The following is a 27,586-nucleotide window of genomic DNA, read 5'->3' as shown; positions in this document are numbered from 1 at the left end:
TTATTGTTAACCTAATTTCTCAGGCAAAATTCCATTGTTCATCCACCTGAATATATTCAAGTTGATATAAGTTATTACTCTAGGCCAATGAACTTTCAAGCTTCTATCCAGCAACATGGGATCCAATAAACTCCCAATCCATTTGTCCAATGTAGTTTCACTTTATAAATGTCTACAATCTATATCTACATGTACATACGAATTGGATATTAAAACAAAGTGTAGTTTCTTTAAAACATTTTTATTCAAAATAATAAACTGCTGAAAATTCACAGTGACATGAATTCAATTAGATTAAAAACTACTCGTAAACCTCTATAAAACAGAATATGTACATCCAATTATTAATGACATTTGTAAAATAAGTGACATTTTGTGTGTTAATCCACACGGTGATTATGAAATATGCCCAACATGTGAAAGAGTTATGGTTACATATAAGCACTCGATGATTGTTCCACACAATCTGGGGTTTGTTGAACATTCCACAGATTTACGTACAATGCCATTTACATACACATCTCATTTTATGAATTTCTTGTGTACAAATCAATATTTAAACAGAACACCTACATTTAATTCAATTTCTACAACATGCATGAATATTTCTCTATAAAACATTTGTTACATTATTTGATTCCTAGGGTAAAAAAAAATCATACATAAAATGTATTTAAATCGAACTTCAACAAAATAATCATATCGTTATTCACAATATGCAAATGTTTCATTAAAAAAAAAAACTGTCTGCCGTATTTTTATAGAAAAAGCATTCAAACACACATCCATATAAAACTTGCTGCCTTTAAATGATATCCACTTACTTTATCATAGTCACATTCACACAACTATTGTGTACATACCTGTATAAATTCTAGAAACTTTAAAACTTTCTTTCAAAAATTAAATGTACATGTGTAGTTCTACCAGTTATATCATTCTGAAGTCGGAACAATGTCAATATACATTCAGTGTACATGTATATATGAATATGATGTGCCACAAACCATCATCTACTCCACAAAATTTTGGTACTTCCTTCAGATAGGCACATTTAACCATTGTCGAAATAATTACTGATTAAACTCATTTGATTTTTTTTTTTTTAGCAAATCTAGCACTCTCCTCATGTAAGTTATCCACTTTCTATATGTGTTATAACACACAAATTTTGCTGTTCCCTGGTCTATGACCTGTACAGATAAGTAGTCTCTCATTTAGGTGTAACATCTGTCCACAATTTCTCAGTCACAGGATTCTTGGGGGGGGGGGGGGATTATTTTATTCTTGTTCACCAGTCCAGTCAGTGGAGGCTTCAGATATCTGGTGAGCCTGTTTTACTGTACACACTGCCAAATTTGCCCATGTACTTCTTGACGTAATCTTTGGCCTTGGATTTGACATTTTCATTGACCTCCAGGTCCTCAACATGTCGACAGTGTTTCAGTTCTTTGGCCATTACATGGTGTGTTAACTGGAACAATCAACATATATGGATTAAAAAAAAATATAAAAATTACACTTAACTGGATTGAACAAAAAAATTTACCTACAATTTCACATGCATGTATTTAATATTGACTACTATTACTAAATCTCCATGTCACTTGACACTTGCATCATAAAATACTAATGGTCTGAAGCTTCAAGTCTAAAGTAACAGTCATCACTGCTATAATGCGTAAAGCTATAAAGGTACGGTATACACTGTCATCACAATAGAATAAAGTGTGCCTTCTAAGCTCACCTTCCTTGCCAGGTGTTTGAAGTCCTCGGTGGAGATGATCCTGCCCATCTTACAGTCGGGCTTTCTGAATGGATTCAGACACACCACGATGTAGGAGGACATGGTCTTCCTGAACGTGTCCTTGATCTTCTTGGCCATCTCGCTGGAGGTATCTGCTGCAGCTGTTGTCGTCTTCTTACTTTTGCCCTATAAAGAAATCAAAGGTTTACTATTAATGATGATGAACAATCTGGGTAGTTAAACTGGAGAGGGGAAAGATACCAAATAATGGCTACAGCAAGTTTTTTTTTTCAAAATCAATTATCAATAAGTTATGATGAACAAAATATAAAATGCTGTTTCACTGCATGCATTATATTATAAATTCTAACTAACAGTTGTCAGTCAGTAATTGACTAAAGGCCCAATGGTGTCTCTTTACCTTCACAATTTCCTCATACAGAGGAGATTCCAGATCCATTGCATCATCAGGTGCCACTCCATCCCAGGTTGGTGGGTCCCACTGGGTTTGTCTAAAAATAGAAAAAACAACATTTTTCTTTATTTCATTCTTTATATGTAACATTTTAACAAGCAGTTTTGCAAAAATAATTGCTTATTCTATTACTAGTACTGTATATGCACTACAAACCTTAAATTAGCAGTAAGAGGTTATAAAGGTGTTAATGTGTTTACAAAATTAACATCCATGTAACTGTAATTTTAGTTAAATGAATAAGCACATTTACTTAAGATACAAAAAGCTCTGTATTACCATGTAGGAATACAGTCTACAAACAAAGCTGTTTTAAAACACAACAAACCTTTTGCCCTTGTGGTACCTGTGATTGGACAATGTAAGGTACATATACTGGTATACATACAAACTGAGGGATCAGATACAAACAAACTTCAAACTGTGCATGTTTCAGTGTATCAAGTGTTCTCAAGAACAAGCTAAAACCTGTTCAGTGCTTTCATAAAAAGACTGAAGCTAAATGTCATCATTAAACATACAAACCTTGTGACTGTGTGGTAGTAGTAGGTCTTTCCCTCAGAGTCCTTGGCAGATTTCCAGTTGGGAGGTAGCTTCTCTACTTTTGGTTTTGGGGGCGATGGTGGGGGAGGGGGGTCATCATCATCCCCAGAGGAAGTGGTTGCTATGGCAACAGGAGGAACAACTGCTAGCTGTGTTTGAGTTCCATAAGGACCAATCTGTAAGACATTGGGGCATATTTCTAAAGAAATGTTTAGAATGGATGCAAAAAAAAAATTCTATGACAGTAATTGCAACATTTTTAAAGAAAAAAACAACTTGAAAGTCTGCAAAGTTATTTCAATAGTTTATTGTATAGTTCTGGACTACATCATTCTGAAACTCTTCAAAAACACCACCCAAATAAAAGATAATGCCACAAAAGCTTATATGGTGAAACAAAATACAGCTTTAGTTAGCAGAGTTTATGATATACATGTACTTTTTTTATATGAAGTAATTGCTGAAACTTGTATGAATATAATATTGATCAGTAAAAAGTGCAAAAAAAAGAATAGAAAGCTTCTGAAGATCTACAATAAAGCAACAACACAACACAATCTTACTGTAGGGCTTGTGCTTTCCATCTTGTAAACAGAAAGAGTAAATTAATACAGAGGGAGCCAGAACACACACATTCAACCTATTGCCAATGGCATCATAGATATCTTTATTTCTTACATATACATGCATATCTCATAGTAGGTATCATGTATCTACTGACACATTAACTTTAGAATCTAACCAGAGAGAGAGAGATGGGAGAGAGATGGATGACAATTTTACCTGTTGAAGGTACACTTGCTGACCAGGTATCTGAGCCACCTGGGTGTGAGTGCCTGAGACCTCCACAGACTGAGCCAACAGCTGCTGCTGGGGGACCCCTGAGTAGACCAGGTGTTGGTCCACCTGGTGTACAGACACTAACTGTCCCTCAGCATTCACATACTGCTGCTGGACCTGAAATGTAAACATCAGATCAAATGAAGTTAAACTTGATAGAGCATGTCACTATTGAATTCATACAAGACAAGTCTCTATGAAATATTGATCATGAAATACATGTACTTCAGAAGAGAGACTTGTACTGGATGCTGGGACACGTACCTGTTGCTGGGGCCAGACCTGCTGTATGGGCTGTCCATCCTCGGTATACATGACCTCGGGCTGCTGCTGGTGCTGGTACATGGCCTGTAACTGCTCCACCGTGATTGGTATTCCTGTGTTAGGGTCAATATAATGCTCTACCACCTCTGTAATGTGGGAAAAAAAATTTCATAACCACATTTTGTAAATAAACCATACTTTACAGGAGAAAGGTATTAGGACACACCTGACAAATGTTAAAATTGTGTTAGACCCAAGACAATTGTTTACATCAAGTTTCTCCTTAAAACAATCAACAATTGGTAAAATGCAATTAAGAGTTCAGATTAATCGGTTGCGTGAGCTGTACTGCCTTACCCTGTGAGTTGTAGCCCTGCACCATCTGATACTGCACCTCTATGGGCTGGGACTGTAGGATCTGTAACTGCTGATCCGGCGGCAGGCCGTACAGTGGGTGGTTGGGGGTACGATTGAAGTACAGGATGTTGCTGGGATCACTGTAAAACTGGTTCACGAATACCTCCTGCTGCTGCCTCTCACGAATAGCCATCTCATCTCGAGCCTTCACCCGCGCCTCAAACATCTTGCGGTGCTCTGCTTTACTGATTTTGGGTGGCGTTGGCAAAAGTACTTTTCTACAAACGATTTCAAACAAATCACAAGGCTTTTCTACCTCAACCTTGGATTTCACTCTTGTCTTTACACTAACAACTTTATTAGCTACGACAAGAAATTTACTCCAAATGTACTTATCATATGTTTACCTGTCCTCATCCTCCATTGATGGTGGGGGAGGGGGAGGGGCTCTTTTCCTCTTCCTTATACCTGTGTCCCAGCCAGCAGCTACATGTAGAAAAGATAAAAATAAAAAACAAATAAATGCAAAACTAAGCAATTTCTCTTCAATTACACGTACACACCAATCATGATGATTATGGATAAGTTCTCACCTCTTTGCTTACTCTTGTCTTGAATCATCTCCAGTATCTCCAAGTCTTTATCTTTAGGCATACCTATTAAGTAAGATAGGAATAAATCACTCTCCATGAGACATACTGTCAAGTACAGGTATAACATAGGAAAAGCAGTTGGGCAAATTAAACTACTAGTATATTACATGTCCTTACCTAGTTCTTTTTCTATTCTCTTTCTCTCTTCCACTTGTTGTTTCTTTGGAATTTTGAAAAGCTCCTTGGAAGAAAATATTGGTTTGTGAAAGAAATAGTTTTAAGCTTATGATATTTCATGTTTGTAAAACAATGTGTCTTATTTAACTTTTAACTTAACTTTCATTCACTTTAAACCTGGGAGGTAAATAAAATTGAAACCTTTACATACATATATATAGTTAAAAGTTGAAGGTTTTAGAGACAACAAGACAGAAAGGTTACCAAACATGTTGTCATTCTTGCATCTCTTTGGTAAACATAGTGTAAAGTAATCAATCTCACCTTTAGATCTTTCCATAAGAACAAGAGTTCCTCTGCCTGTAATTCAATGTCAGTCTTCATCTCTGTGATCTCTTCATTCACTTCTTCCTGTTCAAACTCCATTTTCCCTTCCTTGCCATCTGATGCTGTATTTTCCTCACTCTCACTCACCAATTTTTCCTCACTTTCAGAGACAATGTTTTCCTCACTCTTAACCTCACCATCTGACACATCCTTAACCTCCTCTGACACATCCTTAACCTCCTCTGACACTTCGCTCTTTTTCTCCTCTTCCTCCTCTTCTTTGTTTGTAGAATCTGCAGAAGACATGGATACCTCTACATTTCCTTCTTGGTCCATATTTGCCTCTTCACCCAAGCTTTTATCGAGGACTTGTTTGTATAAGGACTCAGACTTTGGTCGTGGTCCAGCCTCCAGTTCTAACTCACCAGAAGCTGTGTCACCTGCAGTGTCAGTAATACTGGAATGGGACTCATTATCAGAGCTTGAGGCTTCATCTGCAAACTTCACTCTCTTTTTCTGCGACCTGTCTTTTCCAGCTGAGGTGGACAATATGGACTTTGTCTCCCCCTTATGTCCTAGGTGAGTAGACATGGGGTTTGTCACAGTTGACAAGTCATCGTTTTCATCACGCCCAGCCAGACGACAGATCAAAGGAAGGATTTTACTGTCTTTCAGAATATTCTTATTAGTAATGGGAAGCTTCTTAAGCAGTGACAATATCTACAAATCAAGAAAATGAGTAAACAATTTTTTGGAAATAAAATACATGTGCCTTTAAAAATTCAAAATGGACATAAAATAAACTTCTATTAAATCCCCTTTCCCACTTTTAGAGAAGTTTGTTGCTGATGAATTTTTTAACCTTCCCCCATTAATAGTACCCGGTACACAGAATTACACTGACCATGATCTTGACATCCTCAGGTCCTTCCTTGCTATCCGTGATCCAGCTCCACAATAACTCCAGTCCGTGATAGTCCAGAAACAACCGCAAGCAGTTGTCTTCCACAGTGTCCTAACCGAGGCAAGGTGAAAATGTTACTGTACTTTCACTAAATATTCACAGGATCAACACTATATGTACAACTACAGCTATTCAAAGAAATCTAAAGAAGTATTCTGATAGTTTTGAGTTTGTATACTGTAAACGCCTTTCATATCACATTTAAAATTTCATGTTTTCTTAACATAACAATGAAACAATACCATAACTTAAAATGGCTTCATATACTTTTTTTTGCAATTAAGTGAAATTAGGAATTTGATAATGTACATTTTTTAAAAATTAAATTTTATTACCGGTATTATTTTTTTTTATTTAAGTACATGTGCTATTCTACAATACAAAAGAATAGAAAACAAAGACATACTTGTAGACATTTGAGAATTGTGATTCTGTGCTCTGGGTCCTCAGCCCTCACCATCAGACGACATATATTAAGGACATGTTCCTTATTCCTCAGTCCATTCTCCAGCGCTGTAATGGCTTCAAGCTCCTCATCAAGCTAAAATAATATCATCTTGGTCATTTTTTTTTGGAAATTATACGAGGGTCAATCAAAAAATACGAAGACAATGTGGCTGTCTATGATACATTTTTCATGAAAGTCATACTTAACAGATTAATCTGCGCACCAACATTTATGTTATTGATATGCGAAGTTTTAGTCCATTTGATGAAACGGTAATTTTGTTACCCCTTTTTAAAAACAACATGTTTTGTCTCCACGGCGCAAGGTAACGTTCAAAACATGACGTCAAGATTAAACACGCACAGTTTATAGATATACCCCATCTTTATATCACGCTTAGTCTCTTGTGCCTTTCTCCTTACAATTTAAAATTGCACTGAACCACTTAGCATCTTATTTGCACACATTTGTTCGAGAATCATGAGTTAGTTCTTTAAAGCATTTTCTAACCGTGTATCTCTTAGTTTACAGTAAGGATAACCCTAAATGTTGGCTGACGTTACTTATTTTTTGACCAAATATTTACAGATATTCGACTCTCTTTCGGGCTGTTTTATATTCAAAATACAATTACCACCACCCCCACAAAATTTATTACAGTTAAACACAAACTTGCAAATAATTGTTGACTGATTTTTTGCACCATTGAACATTTTCACAGCCTGTGTCGCCTTTTTACTGGGTTAAATTCATTTTTTTTGTACCTCTCGTTGCGCCGTGACGTCCGGTGACGTCGATGTTTTTAGTCAATTCTAAAGAGGACTATCTGTCTTTAGTTACTAATATCTGTTCGACAAAACAATGCATCCTGTCATTATTTGGAACATAGAATACCCAGACAAAACTTAATTTGAGATTTCAATATTATTTGGTTTTAAGCACAATTTATAGAGATATTACTTTCAACATTATATGGTTTATTGTTGACATAACACAAATTTTGACCGTGCGCCGTGACCTCATTTTTGTAGGATTAGATTCTAAATAATTCTTAGAAATAAAGGAATATATTAACTTTTTTCTTGTAAATTGTTTGAAACTATTGCCAAATTATGTCTACCAAATTTAGTAATGATATGACGTTAAGTAACATAGCTATGACTAAAGTCTTCGTATTTTTTGATTGACCCTCGTACATATCAACTTATTACATGTACTTTTATATGCTGGTAAATTTTATGCATTATCTCCCTTTAATCAGTGTTTTTCCATACAATGCCATTTCTATTCTGTTATCTAGAAGAGTTAAAACAGTAAATCAATTACTTCTCCTTGTTCATAATACACTGAAAAATATCCTTACCAGATCATCTTCAAAGTCCACCTTCTTCTTGCGTTCCTCCTCCTGACGCCTGGTGGAGCGCAGTGGGGTGGTTTTGTTGCCCCCAATGAATCCTCGACAGTTCTCTGACCCACAGAAACACTTCTGGGCCTCTTTTCTGAAATGCAGTGAATAATTTTACATTTCATGATTCTAAAGATCTTTTCCTTAATGACTCAAGGAAAATGTTTAAAAATGCATTAAAAAACTTACCCATATCTTTCAAACTGATAATCAAAGTTCAGCTCCGTAAGGGGTTCCACAGCCTTCTTGACAAAAAACCCCACTCGTAGAACTCCATTTACTGTCCACTGCAAATATATAACTCACCCTTTTAACATATAACAATCATCTTTGTACAATGTTTTAAATTCAAATAATATTCATTGCTTTACAGGAAGCCAAATGTTAAAAGATAATGTGACCAACCTTCTGTGTCTCACAGTTTGGATCACAACTATGGTTCATGTATCTAGAGACGTTTCCTTTGTATGAGGCATCTATGACTTCATCTGAGTTTAAGGCCATGAAGTAATGATGTTCCTGGCCCATCTTGGCTTGCTGTTTGACCCGAGATTTGAACTGTTTATAATCCAAAACTTCTCCAACATACTCCATAACAAAGTCTCCTCTGTAAACCAGAATAGAGTTCAAAAGTATTAAAAGAAAAATTTTTGAACAAATTACCACAGTATAATATTCTGATATTCCTGTATTGCATCCAGGACTGAGTAGTTAATAAGACTTACGGTTGTAATGCCGCTGTAGCCCTTAAACCCATTCCTTTCCAGTCTGTTACAAATGCCTCTACATCAGCATATTGTTTCTGTAAAAACAAAGGTAATGTAAGTGATTTGTATAGGTTTTTCTTAAACAGAGTTGTACATTTGATCAGTGACTACTGACTATGAATTGACTGCTTTAGAAAGTCCTCACCTTCTGGAATCTCTTGTTTGTACAGTACTCTCCACAAGGACACCGGTTTCCACTGAAAATAGAGCACATATATATGTATGAAATATAATCAATAAAAACTTCAAATGAAAGCTTTCTGTTCCTGTTTTTCCTTATTCTTAATTGAACCTTTTTGTTCCAATGCTACAGTAACTTGTACATGTAATACCTGTTTAATGTGAATCTAAATATGACAAATAAACGGTACATGCAAGTTCCAATTTCTTTAAATATGTATGTGGGCAAAAGATTTTTTTTTTTAGAAATATTAGATTTAATATTCATGTCAACAGAAAAGGTTTGAACAATTTTGTCACCCTTTTCCCTGCACCCCCCCCCCCCCCCAAAAAAAAAACAAAACCAAAATACAATAAAAATCGAGTAAAACCCGAGACATACCACTCGATGTAGAGCATCCTATTGAGACAGTCCTCCCCGCAGGCCTCGTAGCCCATGTCTCGGTCTTCCTTGCTGGTGGAGCAGTCACAAACCATCCTCCTCACATCCTTCATCTTCTTGTTCTTCTTCCTGTATTATATTAACCCATCAGTATTACCAAACAATTATATAGATAAAGTTTCCATGATGATACACTGATAAATCTTGTCAATTTTTTTTTTACAGTTCATTGAATTCCATATCACTATCTAAATAACAAATTCATTGAACTTAAATTTAACACCAAATACCCACTTTACAAAACCTTTTCTTTTGCTACACTACACTACAGTTCCCATCATTTCAATTTTTGTGTGCCTCTTATTCATCTAAATAATCATAATAAACAAATCTCTACAATCATAATTTCATTTGTCGCTTCACATGATCTCACCTTTCACAGAGATAGATGTTATCTTCAATAGGTTCAAACGGTGGTTTTTTAGGGGCCTTGTCTTCCTCCTCTGTCTTAGTCTCAGCGACCAGGGAAGTAGTTGTGTCAGCAGTTTGAACGCTTTGTTTTTCTTTCTCATTCTTCTCCTTCTTCTGTGCCTCATTTCTTGTTATGATAGTTGATGCCATAACAGGAAGATCACACGACGGATCCCAGGCGTCGTAGTTCTCCACCACTTTCTTGATCACAGAAAAGTCTTTCTCATCCACATTCTCTGTTTCTGACTGAGATGTGGAGGACGACACACTATTAGCATCCATGGACGGTGACATTGTGTTCCGAGCTGGACTCTCCAAGTCCAGTTCACTACACCTCCTCCACCTGGACTTGACTTTCTCTGGCTTTCCATCTTTGACCTGAGGAGATGTGGGGGGTGGGGGATGCTGTCCTAGTTCAATGTCCTTGATAGCCTGTTTAAAGCCTAGTTTGATTGGCAGATGTCTATTAACATTATGTGTGGGCTGGGGAGACTCCTCGGAGGTAGTCACAGGTTGTGAGGGCTGTGGCTCTGCCTCTTCTACTTTCTCTTCAGCAGTTGCAGATTCTTCTTCATCTTCCTCAGAAGGTGTAGGAGTAGTATCTTCAGCTCCTCTTCCATCAACAGTTGTTTGCAGAGGAATGAAACCTTTTGGTTGAACTGGCGCTGAGAAAAGTGAAGGAGAGCCTACCCTTTGAGGCCTAACAAGTGTACTTGGAACCTGGGAGGGGAATCTCGGGGGACCTGGTTGAAGTGGCACATTCATTGGACGAACTGCACCAACTTCAGGCTGCATAAATAGAAAATTCATTTAAATAATAAACATTAAAAAATGTAATCAAGTAGGAAAATGTTCAGAAATAAATCAATGGCTACACAAAATTGAAATAAATATCTGACTATGTACCTGGCTTGCTGCAATATTCGGTACCACTGGACCAGGTGGACCCCGATAACTGGGTGCACTGACATGAGGTAATGAAAGTGGTAAAGTGGAAGATGGGGGAACCACTGCTGGTGATGAAATAGCAGACAGGATACTGGGCTGAGTGGGTACTTGTCCATAGACAACAGCTGCCCTTGGTGCTGCAGTGGGAGTGGGCTGAACCGGAGGCCTCAGTGAGGTATCCAGACCATATGGAATTCCCTGCTGTATTGGCTGTCCCTGAGTATTGTAGACTGGAGTATTTGGCACATTGTACACATGTGATGCTTGTGGCAGTGTTGGCTGCAATGGAGGGTATGCATCATGAGAATAGACTTGAGGTTGAGGAGGTGGTGGATATCCAGTGTTTGGATCTGAACTTGGATACTGAGGATATGTTGGATAGGCACTCATGGTATTTGCTTGGTTTGCGGGAAGAGGGTAATAATTGCCAAATGCATCTTGGTAATATTCTGGTTTGGCAGGCTGCGTGGCTGTTTGCTGAGGCTGAGGTGTTGCTATAGATACTCCTGCTTCTGCTAACATTTTCTTTTTGGCTGCCAACTGGCTCTCCAACTTCAGCCATTCATCAGTGAGATTTCTCTTCTCTTTCTCTTCCCCCCTGTCTGACTTGCTCTGTCGTGACTTGTGTCTTGGTGATTGTTCCTCATCACTGCTATCTCTGAGTCGTCTCTCTTCTCTTTCATGTCTACTTCTCTTGCCTCGCTTGTCATAATTACGCCTTTCTCTGTCCCTACTTCTGCTTCGGGATCGACTTCTGCTCCTCTCTCTTGATCTTTCTCCAACCTTCTCTCTGTACCTCTCTCTTGATCTGCTCCTTTCTCTACTCCCTCTTCTTTCCCTTCTCCGGTGTCTATCATCCAACTCTCTATGCCTATCTTCATATTCCCTATCTCTATGTCTGTCCTCATATTCTCTGTCTCTTGATCTGTGTCTGTCCTCATGTTCCCTGTCCCTATCTCTATGCCGGTCCTCATAATCCCTATCTCTTGATCTGTGTACGTCCTCATGTTCCCCGTCTCTAGATCTGTGCCTGTCCTCATGTTCCCTATCTCTACGTCTGTCATCATATTCCCTATCTCTGTCTCTACGCTTTCTGTCCCTATCCCTACTGTCTCTATCTCTTTGGTCTTTATCTTTGTCTCTTTCTCTATATTCTCTCTCCTTGCGGTCTCTCTCTCTATGATCTCTTTCTCTGTGTTTATCATAATCATCCTTTTCATGCTTGCTGCTTTTATATTCGTCATAGCTACTTCCTCTGGAATCCTTTTTTTCAGTCTTTTTCAAAAACTCGTCAACCTTTTCTTCCAAACTTGGCGATTCAGGTTTAGGTTTCCTTGCTTTTTCCAAGAACTCATCAAACTTTCTTTCCACAGTTGTTTTAGGCTTTTCTACTTTCTTTAGAAACTCATCCACTTTCTTATAATATTCCTGGTCATTATATCTCGAGTCCTCTGATTCTGAGGCACTTGATGTTGGATTAGTGGGGATTTCTGGTTTAGGATTATCCGACATCCACATGCTTGGATGAGGATCTTTCTTTAACAACAAACCAAAACCTGAGGAAGCTGGATTGGAGTGCTCATGGGGTTTTTCTGATAATAAAGGAGAGATTGGAATGTTGCGAAGTGACTCAAGGGGACCTCTGTGTCTATTTTGGTCTTCACTCTCCAACTCTGATTTCACTTCTCCATCCTCTGATGATTCACCAATCACAGTATCCAAGTCTTTCCCTTTATTCATTATAATTGGGCCTATCTTTATCATTGGTGTTTTCTTGATGGGTAAACTGGATTCTGATCCATCCTTTGATTTCTCAATACTTTTCTCACCAAAAGGAGTGTAAGAAATTCTCCCAAAAGCAATCTTCTTTTCTTTTGAGCTGTCTTTTTGTTTTGCACCGACTTTGGCCAACAAGGCTTGCTTGGACAATTCTATGGAAGATTTATGAGGTATATCTATGGAAGAAGCCTTTTCAATCTCTTTTGGTGTGTTTTCTGCATGTTCATCACCTTTATCACACAATTTACTGTCAGATTTTATGGCATCGTCTTCTTTACCAGCCCCTACATTTTGTTCAGTAGGTTCAACATTTTCACTTGAAGAGTCAAAAGGAGTGGCTTCTTTTTTGACTGAAGTATTTTGTTGATTTGAAAGAAATGTGCTTGGATTTTCAAATTTCCTAATTTTTATTGATTCAATTGACTCTGAAACCTTTGAATGCCTACTTGTTGATGGAATGACTTCTGATGGAAGACTAACACATTCAGGTATAGAAGTCACAGCTATTTCAACAGGTGCATTTCTAACTTTGTCCTTGCTTGGAAGAACAAATGCCTCTTCTGCTGGCATTGGAACATCAGATGGATTAACCTTTGTAACTGGAGGTATAGGAATATCTGAGGGAAGATGAGGTTGCTCAGCTGTAGGAGGTAAGAGGGATGATGTTTTAATGCCTTCTTTTGATGTGCTTCTCTCAGGAGGTGGAGGCGGCAATGGAATATCTGTGGGTAAAACTGGAAGTGATGTAGATTGGGGCATAGGAATATCTGGGGGTGGACAGGAAATAGGGATTGGTGGAGCATAGTGTACAGGTAGACTGGATGAAACATTCAATGGTATTGGAATATGTGTTGGTGTGTGTGCAAATGATGGGACAATTGGCTGAGGTGGAGGAATAGAAAAATTGGGTATTTGTGGAGGGTTAGGTGGAGGCAGTGGAATATCCATTGGTGGAGGGACATAGAGAGATGAAGGATGCTTTCTTTCAGTGGAGGATGCACTTTTCTTCAGAGACATTCCAAAATCAGGAATCGTGGTCTCTTTGGAAATGTCCTGGGACAATTTAGGGAATGTTGTCATAGGTGGAGGGGCTGGAGCAGAACTTTGTGGGAAATTGTCATTTTCCTGAAAGATAATGGCATCCTGGCTGTTTGAGTTGGAATCGCATTCCATGTCAACAGTTTCAATGTTGTCCTCTCCACTTGGAATATCTGAGGAAATATTTTTATCTTCCTCCACACTGGCCATTACTTTGTTGTCTACGATTTCCTTTGCTTTTCTCAAAGCTGTCTGAAAAATGTCATCGATCATTACAGGTTTCTTTCCTTCTCTTAAAACTGACATCCTTTCACTGGATTCTGCAGACTCCAAGACACCTGGCTTAGACAACAGTGGATAAGTAACACCTGAAGGTACATCAGGTTTTACAGTCATCTTTGTATCTTTCAGTTCACAGCTTTCTGTATCATCTGACTTTGCCATGTCATCTGGTTTTGCAGTGAACCCTACATCAGGATCATCTTTACCAAGAATTAATTTAGGTTTTGTCTTTGAATCTTCATCGTCATCATCCCACTTTACTTTACTAATCACATTCATAACATTAGAAAGAGCAAATTTAATTGGAGTCTTTTTACTGCCTTTCTCTATTCTGATTGGCTCCAAAGTGACACTAAGTTTGGGTAGTGTGCTCGGGTCAGGAGACATGTCAATTGGGCCTGATTCCGTTTTCTTTTCTGACATTGATATCTCGCTAGTATCAGCAACGTCACCAACATTACTAAATCTGCTTTTCCTTTTTCTTTTGGCTGGGTTTTCTACAGGTGTTTCTTGGTTCTCCTTTACAACCTCTGCATTCAACTTCTCTGTCTCACTTCCACTCTGAATAAGTTCTGTCTGGGAATTTTCACTCTCTGCTGAGTCCTCTGCAGGGTTTGATGCCTTTGAATGTCTGCGAGTTGTCCTTTTAAATGAATCATTTGATTCACTTTCAGAATCTTTTTCAGTGGAGTTGAATGATCTTCTTGACCTTCGTCTTGGTTGGTACCCTTCAAGGTCAAACGTACCTTTGACCATATCTATATTGAGCTTCTTCAGTTCTCTTTTGATTTTTTCCTCATTAGCAACAGACTTTTGCGGCTGCTCTAGGTCATCTGGTTCCTTGATTTCGGATGCATATGCATAGTCTGTAACTTTTTCTGTAATGGATAACACCTGATTGTCAGCTTTCACTTCTTTATCAGATTCTACTTGTATCTTTGGTGCACTAGGCTTTGTATCATCTTCTAACTCTGACTGTACATCACCTTTTACCACAGATTGCTTTTCTGGGATTGCACTAGACAAAGAGTCCTTTCCAACAATAACAGGCTCCTCACCAGGCATGGGGATGGATGATAGATCAGTTATAATAGGCATCGGTTTCTCTGGTTTCTTTTCTTCCAGACGGGATGATGATTCTTTGACTTTCTCATGGATAAGCTCTTGTCCTGGCAGAGGAATGGCACACACATCCACTGTGATTGTCTTGTGTTTTGTAGATGCACTTTGCTCCTTTGAAGTTTGTCGAGATTCCTCATCACTATTTGACATTTTAGACCTCCCTGACTTTTTACCCCCTGAACTTTCAGGATCTCTCTTTATGTGATCTTCTGTTCTATTGTCTTCAATTTGCTCATTACTCTTGGACTCTGAGGTGTTTTCTTTCATTACACCCACTAAATTCTCACCAATATCCATACTCTCTGTGCTAATATTGAAAGATGAATTGGAGGTTTCTATCTCATCCTTTTCTCTCCTTCTCTTTTCCTTAGCTAGCTTCTTAGCCTTTTTCTTGGCTTTCTTTGCAGCTTTTCTGGCTTTCTTGGAAAGCTTCTGGTCACTAGAGTCAACAGATCTGCTCCTAGATCTTGAGAGTCTTTGTTCAGGGGACTTTTCCACTGAGAGAGTAGAGGTTATAGAAGGTGGTGGTGTTGCTACTAGAGGCTCTGTCAATCTTCCTTCTATAGATTTCTCCTTCTGAGTCAAACTTTCAGTTGTTTCTGACACAGCTTTCTCGATGGAATTCTCCAGCTTATTACTGAGAGATGGCAGCTCTCTTTTTATTGGCTTACTTATATTCATTTTAAAAGATATCGGAGGTCTAGACTCTTTAGAAAGGTCAGGAGATTCTTCTCTCGGATTTCGTTCCTCTGGCACTGAATCTTGACCTCTCTTTGGAGAACTCTGTGGAGATTTGTCTTTGGTTTTGTTAGATTTTTGCCCACCCCTATCTGACTGGTATGGTGATAATGAACCTTGAGTATGAGTCTTCTTTCTTGAGGAGGATCGTTTACTTGATTCTGGTGAAGATGAATTTCTTCTTCTTCTATATGGTGACACAGAGCTGTTTCTGCTATAACTTGGGGATCCCTTTCTCCCTCTCCTTTGAGATAAAGGTGATTCTGATTGTCTCTCAAAGGATTTTTTAGTTCTCTCTGATTTGGAATTAAGTAAAGATGGACTACGGGACCTATTAGGGGAGTGTTTATGCTTTTTCTTTTTCCTCTCTGATTTCTTATATTTTGGAGAAATAGATCTGTCTTTGTAATTATGTTTTCGTGAGGAATCCACAGACCTACTTCTTGATCGACTGGATGAGTATGAATCACTACGCTTCTTCTTACTTTTCTGTTTATCAGTTCTCTCTACTGATCTAGATCTGCTGTGTGGTGACTGTTTACTGTATTTTGGTGACAATGATTTTCTCCTGTGCCTTGAAGATGACATTTTTTTGGAATATTTTGCTTCTATTGAATCGTTTGATCCACTTCTTGACCTACTTTTTGATTTTGAGTGTTTGGTCGAATGTCGCTTTGAAGATTTCGTCTTTCTCCCACGGTCTTCATCCGAATCAACAGACCTGCTTCTGGATCTATTCCTAGATGACTTTGATGCAGTTTTTTCTTTCCTTAAATAACTATCTTTGGACGAAGATCTGCTTCTTGACCTACTTTTGTATTTGGATGATGACCTAGATTTTACATTAGATTTCCTGTATGTCTCTCTCGTAGATTCCCATGATGGACTGTGGGATTTGGAGCGTGACCTATGTTTCCTTGGTGATACAGATTGTTTTCGTGATCTGCCATCCAAAGACCTGCTTCTTGATCTTGAGTTAGAGAACTTTCTGTGTTTACCAGAACTTTTCTTATCACTTTTTAAACTGTTATTATGTTTACTATCAACTGAAGCAGGTGACCTACTTCTGGAGTGGTATGATTGCGTAGAGTCCTTCACCACTGGTACAATATCGTCATCACTGTCCCATGAAAAACTGTCTTTCACTTTTGGACTAGCCACTCCAAAATTTTCTTTAGTCCTTTCATTTTTGCCCTTGTCAGGTGACAAAGAGGCCAATCTGTGAGCATGTTTAGATTTTTTCTTGGATTTCTTTGACTTTTTGTTTGACTTGTCTTCATTTTCACTCTCTTTGTTTGATTGCTCCTCTAACACTAGCTTGGTGCCTGCTTGAGCACTGGACACTAAGGCCGAGTCTTTGGCCCCACTGCTTTGGTTGTCCTGCTCTGGGAGACTTGGACTGGGGGTGTCGGTCGGTCTACTGGGGGAGTAGTCCTCAGTTGGATGACTCGGGGAATATTCCATTCCTGTGGGCTTTTTTGGCAAGTTCATCTCAGATTCACCTGAAATTGAGTAAATATTTTAATCATCATTTACATGCTATAAAAATTGTTCATCTGTCTCCAATAATTCATACATGTATTATCTGCTGTATAGAAAAATTTTCCTACACTTAACAGCAAAAGATTTCTTCACAAGTCAAGAAAAAATGGAAAGCATTTTAACCAGTTTGTGTGTGTGAGCAGTGACAAAGTAAAATTAATTGGCAATGCCTTTTAGTTTTGTCCATTTTCTCTAAGGTACTTTTACCTACATTTAAAATACTAGTATGATATTTGTATCAATAGATAGTTCTTGTTAATACATTGTGGCTCTAATATTCATAAATTCCAGTATTCAGCAAATGCAGTGACATATGTTGTTTTATACTTCTACAGTATGACAGCAGAAATCTGTCTTAAGTTATATGATTTTCAAGTTATGATAAACATACCAATATTCAAGGTTGAGTTTCAGATATATTGGCTAATAACATTAAAACCTATCTCTGTAAAGATGTTAAAAATAATGATTATCCCTGTTTCTAAACAATCGCATCAAATTCATAAAATGTCAAGGGAGATAAAAACAATACAAATAAAATTTTTCATGAACAAAGCACAGACTATAAACTTGAGGCGATTTATATTGTACTGATCTAGTGAGTGGATCAAAGGGTCTGATTATAATGAGACTGATGTGTGTATATACAGCCTATAAGTTATTCTCTCCTGTGACTGTGAACCAATAGCAGCAACTCTCTGAATATAGATCAGCTACCTAGATAGGAATCTCATAGTGAATTAATGTTGAATCTATCAATGAGTGAGAATGCATGGCTCTAAGCAACCAAAGTCAACTGTTGGGAGATAACATCTCCATTATGATCCACAACTTCACCACTTCCTAAACCAGTGTGTTATTGATTTTTCTCCCCTTCTCTCTTTTGTAGGTCAGTAATTTGGATGGATTCTGTTGTTCAGTGATTAAATAATTGATTGATAAAATAGGCTGACCAAAATTAACTAATCATAAACCTATTTCACATATGTTACTGGCAAATGAATGATGTTCCTTGTCACAAATGAGCATAAAATCAATGTTAATTCGTCAACACATGTAGGGCTCCAGGATGGAAATACAGATGCTGGTTATCTCAAGATTTCATTACATAAAGTAAAATGTTCATTATACACAAAATATATACTGTGGTTAACAAGCTACTGAATTTTTATTTCTAGTTTTAGTACCAGTATATGTTTAATATATGCATTTATTAGAATTAAGTGTATTCTGTATCTAACAGAGAGATTTTAAGATCCAACAATGGGACCCAGATGATGGGCATACCAATTATATATAATTAATCATGTCAAATCTCCTGTATAATAGATGAAATGTATTTTTTCAGAGGTATAAAAACAATGAAAACACTCCTTTATTGTTTCGTTCTGCATTATACAATGAAAAAATTTATCTTTGAATGGTGCATTTGCTACCAGTATACATTTTATAAAAAAAATTAAGCCTTTGTACACTGAAGCAATTCAAACACATGCGTCATTTAAAAGGCCTAGATCCTTCAATAAACCTATTATTTAAATAAGGATAATTTAAAAAAACAAAAAAACTATAATTATGTTCCAGACACAGATCCTTAAAAAATTGAGGATGAAATATATCAAATTGTCATCATTTTTTTTCTTTCTAAATTCCCAATATGTTGCAGTAGAAACATGTTACAAATTGAGCCCAGAACTCAGTGCTGTGCACAGCCTACAACTTAAGTTCAAGTGCATTAAGAACCCTGTCTCATTCAAATATATATTAATCACCCACAGAATTCACTTTATTGGCCTTTTGCATCCTTTATACACAAGTCATTTATGCCTCTTAAAATTTCAGGTCAACATTACAAAACCAACATTAAAAGTTATGTTTTTCGTTTCAATTTAATTAATGTACAAAACCCTTTGGAATGCTTTATATGATGAACAAGGTTTAAGAATATTCATTTATACCAGTACATACATTTGCGAAATATATATGACAGTGAAATTCAACACTATAGATGGCAGTGAAATTCAGCACTATTAAGGCATGTTCATGAGTTACCTGTGTATTTGTATTACCTGAAGTAGTGGATAATTTTGGCGATTCTGTAGGGTTGTCTGGGTTGTAAGCTTCAGTATCTGTTGTCACTAACGCAGCAGTAGGCCCGTCATCTGAGATGGTGGGGTTTGATGAAAGTACTGTCTCTGCCTTCGTCTCTGACCATCTGGATTTCTTTTTTTTCTCAGTTTGTACTTGCTCTCCATCCTTGGACTTGTTTATTGTGATAATTTTGACACTGTGAATTTTGGAAGAAGTTAATGATGGAATAGAATGATCACTACATGTGCTGTGTGAAAATGTTTGTGCATTTTGAGGCAGTATTTCAGACTGTTGCTTATCTTCAATTTCTGTCCCTGATAAAGTTGATGCTTGTGAAATACTAGTATCACAGTTGTTCAATTCTGTTTCCATACTTTTCTCCTCTTGATCACTTGCACCTTTAGTCCTTTCTTCACTTTTTCCTTCAATCTTTTTGTCATCAGTCAATTGTTCACTACCTAGGTTTGTTTTGGGACTAGAGAATGTGTCTGATGTATCTATTTCTTTTTCCACACTTTCACTGTTGTCTCTATGGCTTCTCTTTGAGTCTCGTTCCTCCTTTCTCTGGGTTTCTCTTTCTACCTCTCGCTGCTTTCGTCTCTCCTCCTTCTTTTTTTGTTCTTGATAACGAAGGTAAGAATCCCTTTGTTTTGGAGTCATTGTTTCCATCAGTAGTTCCTCCTTGTCTTTATCTGATGGCTTGTACAACTCCCTTGCACCTCCCTTCTGCTTGGACGCGTCTTCTACTTCACTTTTTTCTGGCTTTTGTAAAGCATTTCCCTTTTTTGGACCTGTTACTCCATGCTTGACACTAAACTGAATTTTCCCTGCATCCTGTTTCAACTGTTTCAACAAAAACTTTGAGCCTGTTTTTAGAAACACCTTTTGTTTTGTTCCTTCAGTCCCTGTTTCAGTTACTTCCCCTGATTCAGCTGTTTCAGATGCTTTCTTTTTCATTGCTATTTTTTCAAGCAGCATTTGTGCTGTTGTTTTCACTGGTACTTTTTCTTGTGCATTGTCTTTACTATGATTGTCATCATGTTTTTCTGATTCAAGGTCTTTATCATTGAAGGTATCATTTTTCGAATCACTTTCTGCACCAGCATTGTCAAAACTGTTAACCTCTCCAGTTTCTGGTTTTGAATCAACCACCATGTGGTCAGATTGTTTATTATCACAGATTTCTTCTTTTTTCTCTGCCTCTAAGATTTCAGCAGTTGGTGACATCCCCACTACAGGCGTAGTCTCAACTACTAGTGACATTTCTCCAGATGGCATAACACACTCCGAAACATTTTTTACTTCCTCAGGTTCAGCTGGCGATAAGGCTGGTACATCCATATCAACTAAAGTTTTTTCCTTGCGAAAAGATAAATTTGTACTAGAGTCAGTTTTCTCCTGTGGAATTTGATCAGATGATATGTTTGCTGAAGAGGAGGGTGGCATGGGTATATCTGATGGTGGCAATGGAATATCAGAGGCTGATGGTTGTGGGAGTGGTATAGAGGAGGGTAGAGGGGGTTCTGAGGGGGGAGGTGGTATTGGAATACTGGGTAATTGCTGACTAGGTGTCACAACTAGTGGAGTTTCTGGTTGATTTATGAATGGTAATGCTAGTGGTTCTACTGGTAGTGGTGGAGGGAGCGAGTTGTGCGGATTAGGATCAACTGGTTGTGGATATGGCATAGCCATTTGGTCATTTTGGTATCCCCAAGAAGACTGATCCCAACTTGAAGGGTCCGGGGGCACGAAACTTGACCCTGGGCCTTGAGGATTCATCAGTGGGGGTCCACTGTAAGGTGGTGGTGGTCCACCCACTCCATAGTATTGTGAATAGTCATAGCTATTATAAGATGGATCATATTGTCCTTGGTATCCTGAGTGAAACTGAGGTGGTGGCGGTGGTCCTGATGGGGGTCCAAAAGGTCCTGGAGGACCAGGAAACAGTGGAGGTCCCCCTCGTCTGTATCCTCTTCTCCCCCTCCATCTACCTCTGAATGGGGCTCTACCTCGACCCCTGAATCCACCCCTATTTGGAGGAATACTACTCTCTCCCACTGACTGCCCAAGACCAATTTCCTCTTGAGCTACCTCTACTGGAGTTTCATTGTTCAAGTCTATAGATGGATTTTCCGCCGGACCTGGTTGAACTGGTGGAAATCCCAAAGCTCCGGATTCTATGAGACTAGCTGGAGGGAAGCCCAGGGCTCCTGACTCCATTTCCTGAATGCTGTGGTTGGAGAGAGCAGTGTCTGTCAAAGGGATATGCTCATTTTCCTCACCCCCCTCAAACTCCACAGCATTTTTCTTCTTTTTTTTCTTTTTCTTCTTTTTGGGTTTTGTTTCTGGGAGAAGAATTATTTCAGGCATACTCTGCAAAAAAAAAACAAACCCTAATGTAAATCTATGTACAAACAAACAAATCTACAGTAATATGCCATAAAATATTTAAATACGGAACATATAATTTATAAATATCATGAATATATTTATTCTTTTACAGGCTGTTCTTTTCAAAATAGGAAATATTTCTCATTTCATGCTCTTTCTTATCTTCAATTCCTATATATTACACAAGTCCTGAAAATACAAAATATGCTTGTACAATTTTATTATTTCATAAGAATTACTTTCTTATGATGAGAACAAAAATTATCAATAACACATGGCCGGAATAAGACAGATTTATGTCCTGTAGAGATAAGCTTTTCCATCATTTCCATGGGGAAAATAAATCCACCACGAAATATGTTTGAATCAAGTAACTATTTTTTTTATTCCTAAATTACAAATGCAGTACAATTCATGATTAGGAACACTCAAAGAAATTCATCCTCTTTTTTTCTCGCAGACATTAAAATGCACTTATATAAATTTAATGTAGCATATAAGAAAACGCAATAAGAAGCCGGACTGAGGTGTGACAAAATGGGTGTTAAACAAAAGTTATTATGGCATGTTTGAAACTGATCTGAAAACAACCCAACAAATTTTTTTTTTATAGAATGATGAACCAGTGGAAACCTTCCCCTAAGGGGATAAATGAAGATCATCCAAAAAGAAATTTGTCTGGACTATTAACGGACATAATTTTGGGGCAGCAGTGAGTCATATGGTATATTGAATCTTGAAACTGTTCTCATGTTGACAAATGCATTAGAAATTTAGATACCTACTATTTTCTAGTTGACTATACAATTAAATCTTTTAAGTTATTTATTTCAATAGATAACTCTTGTTCAATCTTAAGCTTTGTTTGATATAATTTCTTCTCCATGAACAATTACCGGATTACCAGTATTTATGTTAATTAAGTATCTTAACTTAAATATTCAACATGCAGTCAAGTTTAACAGAGTAGAGTTACCAGGTAATCAAAATATTTAACAATTATTATGAATGGCTATCCTGTTAACTTTCCTACTGATTATGTTTATTCATCAAGACCAGAGTCTGCACATTTACATCTCAAGAGATGGAGGAGGACATGGAATTTTCCCTCCAGGGACGGTCCAGCTTTGTTATTGAATTTTGAATCGTATGGGAAGGTCAATCAAAAATTCCTGGTCATGCATTAATAAAATATGCATTTTGTTGGCTAAGATCAAATTTCTTACTCTATTCATGTATTATAAGATACTTCTATAGAGCTTAGACAGTCTTAACATGCTATAACAGAAAGAAGAAACATTTGTTTCCAGAACATTCTGTGAATTCCATACACATGTTCTATAATAAAGTCATATTCATTTGACCTAATTTTTTTCTAACTGCAAAAATATACAGCAATAAATCATCTGTTTGAATGTTTTGATGCATGTAACATAATTTAAGTAAAATTACCAGTTGTGGTAGCAATTTCTCAACGGTAATTAAACTTTAATATTATTCTCGGACCGTTTTGTTTTTGTTTCCACAATGGTACATGCGTAATCATTGGATTTTTAAGGTACAAATCTGACTGTTGTATTCCTGAATTATTCTGAGGGTGTGTGAAATAAAAATGTCTCTCTGTTTCTTAAGAAATACACTTGACTCATTTTTTTTTTATCCACATTCCATATCTAATCTTGATCTTTCCGAAGTTGCCTTCCATACTATTACTAGAATTTCTCTAAAGTTGCTTTGAAAAGGTACATATATAATTTTGATCAGTGGAATGAAATGATTGTCAAGTACATCCTGATCCCTTTTCACACAATTTTTTTTTCAATACTTCAAATATGCATCTAATGATTGTAAAATTTATCAGAAACCTCCACTTCTACTTTCTCTTTGCAAAAAATAAGACTTCATGCCCAGTTTATTTTTCTTCTACATTCATATGTGCTTTGATTTTATAACTGTGTGTATAAGTGTTCACTATGTGTTTTATTTTTTTAAGCAATAAGAATTTCTGGGATTATTTTTATTAAAAGGAGAGATTTGTCATTGATGGTTTTCCCTTGTCTGCCGTGTTCTGCCATTCTACTGGCAGTGTAGACTAAGTGGCATGCTGTCTTTGTTGTAAAACTAGGTCACCGAGTAAACACGCCACACTGGTGTTCAGCTAGGGTTTAATGTACACAGGTTGTTTTGTACAGATAAACAGGCCTGGAGTTGTCTACAGCTCTATTATATATCTATTTCTTATATTTATGAGGAAAAATCTAAATCAAAATTGAGATTATGTTTTAAAAGCTTGATGACCAGTGTTTAATACAATGTATATTATGTATGCGATTCAATAATTATTTACACATGGCTGCCACGTGCAACATTTTGAAGGCTATTTGAGGGGTGTTGGCAAGGAAAAAAGCACTGATGAAAATAAGATTATTTCAGCTGATTTCACATTTATATATGACTAATAAAATAACTAAAAAAAATATTTCTTAATTCACTGATTCAAAGATATAATTTTTTTTTCAAGCAAAAGGAACATCACACATGTAGATTCATTACCAATTTTTTAAAGATGGACTTGACATAAAATATCTCACCTGTGAATCCTGGCTTTCACCCCCGCACAACTGTTGGAGGCGTTTCTGGATGTCTGTAATCTCGGGGGCCACCGGGGCAGGATAGGAACTTTCTCCTGTTGTTTCTTCACTTTCCATAATCCTACAACATGAAAATGTGTATCTTTATGCTCAGAACATATGATAATTCCTATAATTAGAATCATCTTGACATACTTTTACAAACAATAATGGAGATAGAATCTCAAGTTTTAATAAGATTGGATTAATGAAGGTATAGATCTGTATTTAACATCATTATCACACTGCTTTAACATCAGTATCATTGGGCAATTCTTGTCAATGTCAGGCTACAAAAGGTCTCTGACTCCAAACTACAATCATAGGAAATGAGTCGTCCCTATTGATTTATTATGTTGTGAACAAGCAGTTACCATGGATACAAATGGTTAGTGCAATGTTAAAGTGAGGCTACAGATAAGACAACAAAATGGTGTTTGCTATCTTCCTATGAATAATATTGTCATATGTACATATATGATGTGATTGCTCATCTTCTTACTTTTACAGGACACATGATAATACTCTTTTACGCTAATTGCATCATAAATAGTATCTTAGTATAGAACAGACAACAATAAAGTCACAATTTATTGTCTTCCTTCATCAAACTGACCCAAGCTTTACATCAAAATCAACATTTTTGAATGATTATGCATCATTTCTGTATTTTGTGTAATCTGAAACTAGAGTCAATTTGATTTTTAAAATGAAGAAAAAAAACATCAGAAATAAAAAAATTCTTAGGAAAAACAAAATCTTCTTAAAGGACATCTGTGGACACTTGTTCAATTTTTTTTTATGCTGTCATATTATTTGTACAATATAACATAAACATGGTGGGTCAGTTAATATTCTTAACAAAACAATTTGGTATGTGTCTTGTTTACAAACTAGATTCAAATCATATAAGTAAAAAATAACATTTTTAACCAATATTTGATTACTTTCATATATACAAATAAACGTATTGACCAAATTTGTGTTAAACGTAACTTGATTTATGGTTAAGGATTTTCCACTAACATGATGCATACAGGGAATTGAACACTATTCTGTCAGCTCATCGACCAGTCATGTACTGGTAAGCTTGTGTTAACTGGAGCAAATCTGGCCACTCCTGACAGAGGCACTGACTGCTACCAAAACTTTTTAAACATGGGTTTGAAATTTCTCATGTGGAGCTCCCCCTTCCCCCTCATTTTGATCATAAATTTTAATTCAATATAAAAAAAAAAATACACTAAATTAGCCCCTCTTAACTTGCTGGGGAGGGGAAAGAGGAGGAGGTATGACAAGTGACATGTTGATTTTGACAAAAAATTATGTTTCCTTTCATTCCTGTTGAAAATTTCAGGTGTAGACAGATTTATAACCCATTGCCAGATAGTGGTCCTGGTACATGTAGCAATCAACACCGCTGTGAAAAACTACAATGAGTCTGAATTAATTACCAATCAGATCTTAAAGCAAATTAAAATCTTGAAAAAAAATTATGACTTACAAATACAGAACATGTGTAAAAAATATATAGTATTTTATCATTCTGGCATGATAATTTTTTTTTATATATAAATGGGCATAAAATTACAAAAAATATCAAAAACTGTAAAGCCAAAAATTTTCATGATACATGGGCAGAATGGAAAATGAAGAAGTCTTTTGAAACTGTAAAAGTATGTAATATATAATTTATTCTGGCAATTTTGATCTAATTATTGAGTGCACGTTTTTTGTACATGAAAATAAATTACAAATTGAAAAAATATTCTGTCATTGCACTGGTAATTACAATCAAAACATTGTAAGTTTAATGATTATGATGTTCTTTCATCGAAACATATTTTTCGTTTAACCCAAAGAACTGAGTAAATGTTCTGGGTATTTTTTTTTTTTTTCTGACTCAATAAAAAAAACAATCTAATAATTTGTTTAACAGAAGTTAAGAAATAAAACTCTAGTAACAGACATATCATTAAAAATTGTCGTCATCTGAAATTTTAGAAGATTTTATTTGACAATAGAGTAGGATGCAGTAAAGGTTTTAAAGGCAAGTGTTAAAATTTGGCATGTCAAGGAAGAATCATTGTACAAAAATTGAATTTCATTTATAATAACTAGTATCTTCAAGATGACATTAAAAGAAGATAAATTATGTTTGTAGAGGCGTTAAAAAAATATAACTAAAGTAGAACCACTATCAATACCCTAATAGAAATTCCCATGTAACATCAAATCATAAAAGGTACTACTTCAGAAACATTTTAACAAGAAAAATTAGTGATATACACAAACCCCTTCTGCTGTGCCACTAAGAATTTAGATGTGATCTCTCAATAGAAACCCCTCAAACCAAGTGTGTCATGTATTCAAAGTCAATAATCCCGACAATCAGAAAATTCTCTACACAACAATGTTGTTGAGTATCAATTTTCTGAATGTCTATTAATGTCTTCTCACAACTAAAAACTTACTGTTTCTATAACTTGTAAATCAGGTGCTGTCTTCAGTCTTTACTTTTCTTCACCAGTTTTCATTACACGTTGATAATGCGTCCATTTCAAGGATTTCTCTGTAGGCACTCTAAAATGGCTGGCTAAGTCGCATGCATTCATGTATGATGTGTTGATACGGCTTCATTCAACTGATTTAATCATAATTCGGCATTCATTCATGATCCAACTTCTTCCTGTAAAATTATGATATGTAAACTATATAATGCATACAGAGGAAAACAAATATCATAGTGTGATCATACTACACAATCATATACATACACACCAAGCATTTTCCCTTCTACTCTGTTCAATTTAGTACGGTGCAGAGGGGTTAGATAGAGGTGTTGAAAGAAGATGTGCAAGGTCGCTGTATTTATTTTTTAAAGACTTGACAATGAAGAACTGTCACGATGCCGTAACAGTAATCATCTGCTTGTGTTGATTATACCAAACATATAGTAAATGAAGGGCAACTCTCTTTACTCACCTCGTCCCCGTTGTTCGCCCCTCTGTTCAGTGGGTCACATTTTTCACATCCGGGTCATATCTCGAAACATGAAAGAGAAAATATCTATACATTGAAAATT

At 36.6% G+C, this 27,586-nt stretch overlaps 1 protein-coding gene across 6 annotated transcripts; it reads right to left on the bottom strand.

Annotated features, from left to right (window-relative positions):
• Positions 1-222: 222 nt before the first annotated feature.
• On the bottom strand, positions 223-27,577 carry LOC128156729 (titin homolog). Of its 6 annotated transcripts, none has more exons than XM_052818995.1 (27): positions 27,487-27,577; positions 26,976-27,190; positions 24,463-24,583; positions 19,459-21,853; positions 10,847-17,349; positions 9,903-10,729; positions 9,470-9,598; positions 9,053-9,104; positions 8,866-8,942; positions 8,546-8,747; positions 8,330-8,427; positions 8,099-8,234; positions 6,694-6,828; positions 6,228-6,338; positions 5,321-6,043; positions 4,997-5,060; positions 4,820-4,882; positions 4,634-4,712; positions 4,227-4,504; positions 3,870-4,015; positions 3,549-3,722; positions 3,329-3,349; positions 2,748-2,941; positions 2,551-2,568; positions 2,169-2,259; positions 1,748-1,933; positions 223-1,474 (listed from the first exon to the last, which is right to left on the bottom strand). In XM_052818995.1, exons 3-27 carry the CDS (start codon positions 24,577-24,579, stop codon positions 1,316-1,318), a joined length of 12,978 nt encoding a protein of 4,325 aa, XP_052674955.1. In that variant the 5' UTR covers positions 24,580-24,583; positions 26,976-27,190; positions 27,487-27,577; the 3' UTR covers positions 223-1,315. The 6 variants fall into 6 exon arrangements, with proteins under 6 accessions (XP_052674955.1, XP_052674954.1, XP_052674953.1 ...); XM_052818994.1 differs by lacking the exon at positions 27,487-27,577 and adding an exon at positions 27,279-27,440; XM_052818993.1 differs by lacking the exon at positions 27,487-27,577 and adding an exon at positions 27,283-27,440.
• Positions 27,578-27,586: the final 9 nt, after the last annotated feature.

Source organism: Crassostrea angulata, chromosome 7 (assembly GCF_025612915.1).
Source record: "Crassostrea angulata isolate pt1a10 chromosome 7, ASM2561291v2, whole genome shotgun sequence".
Taxonomy (NCBI): Eukaryota; Metazoa; Mollusca; class Bivalvia; order Ostreida; family Ostreidae; genus Magallana; species Magallana angulata.
This window is presented reverse-complemented; position numbering and strand designations above follow the sequence as displayed.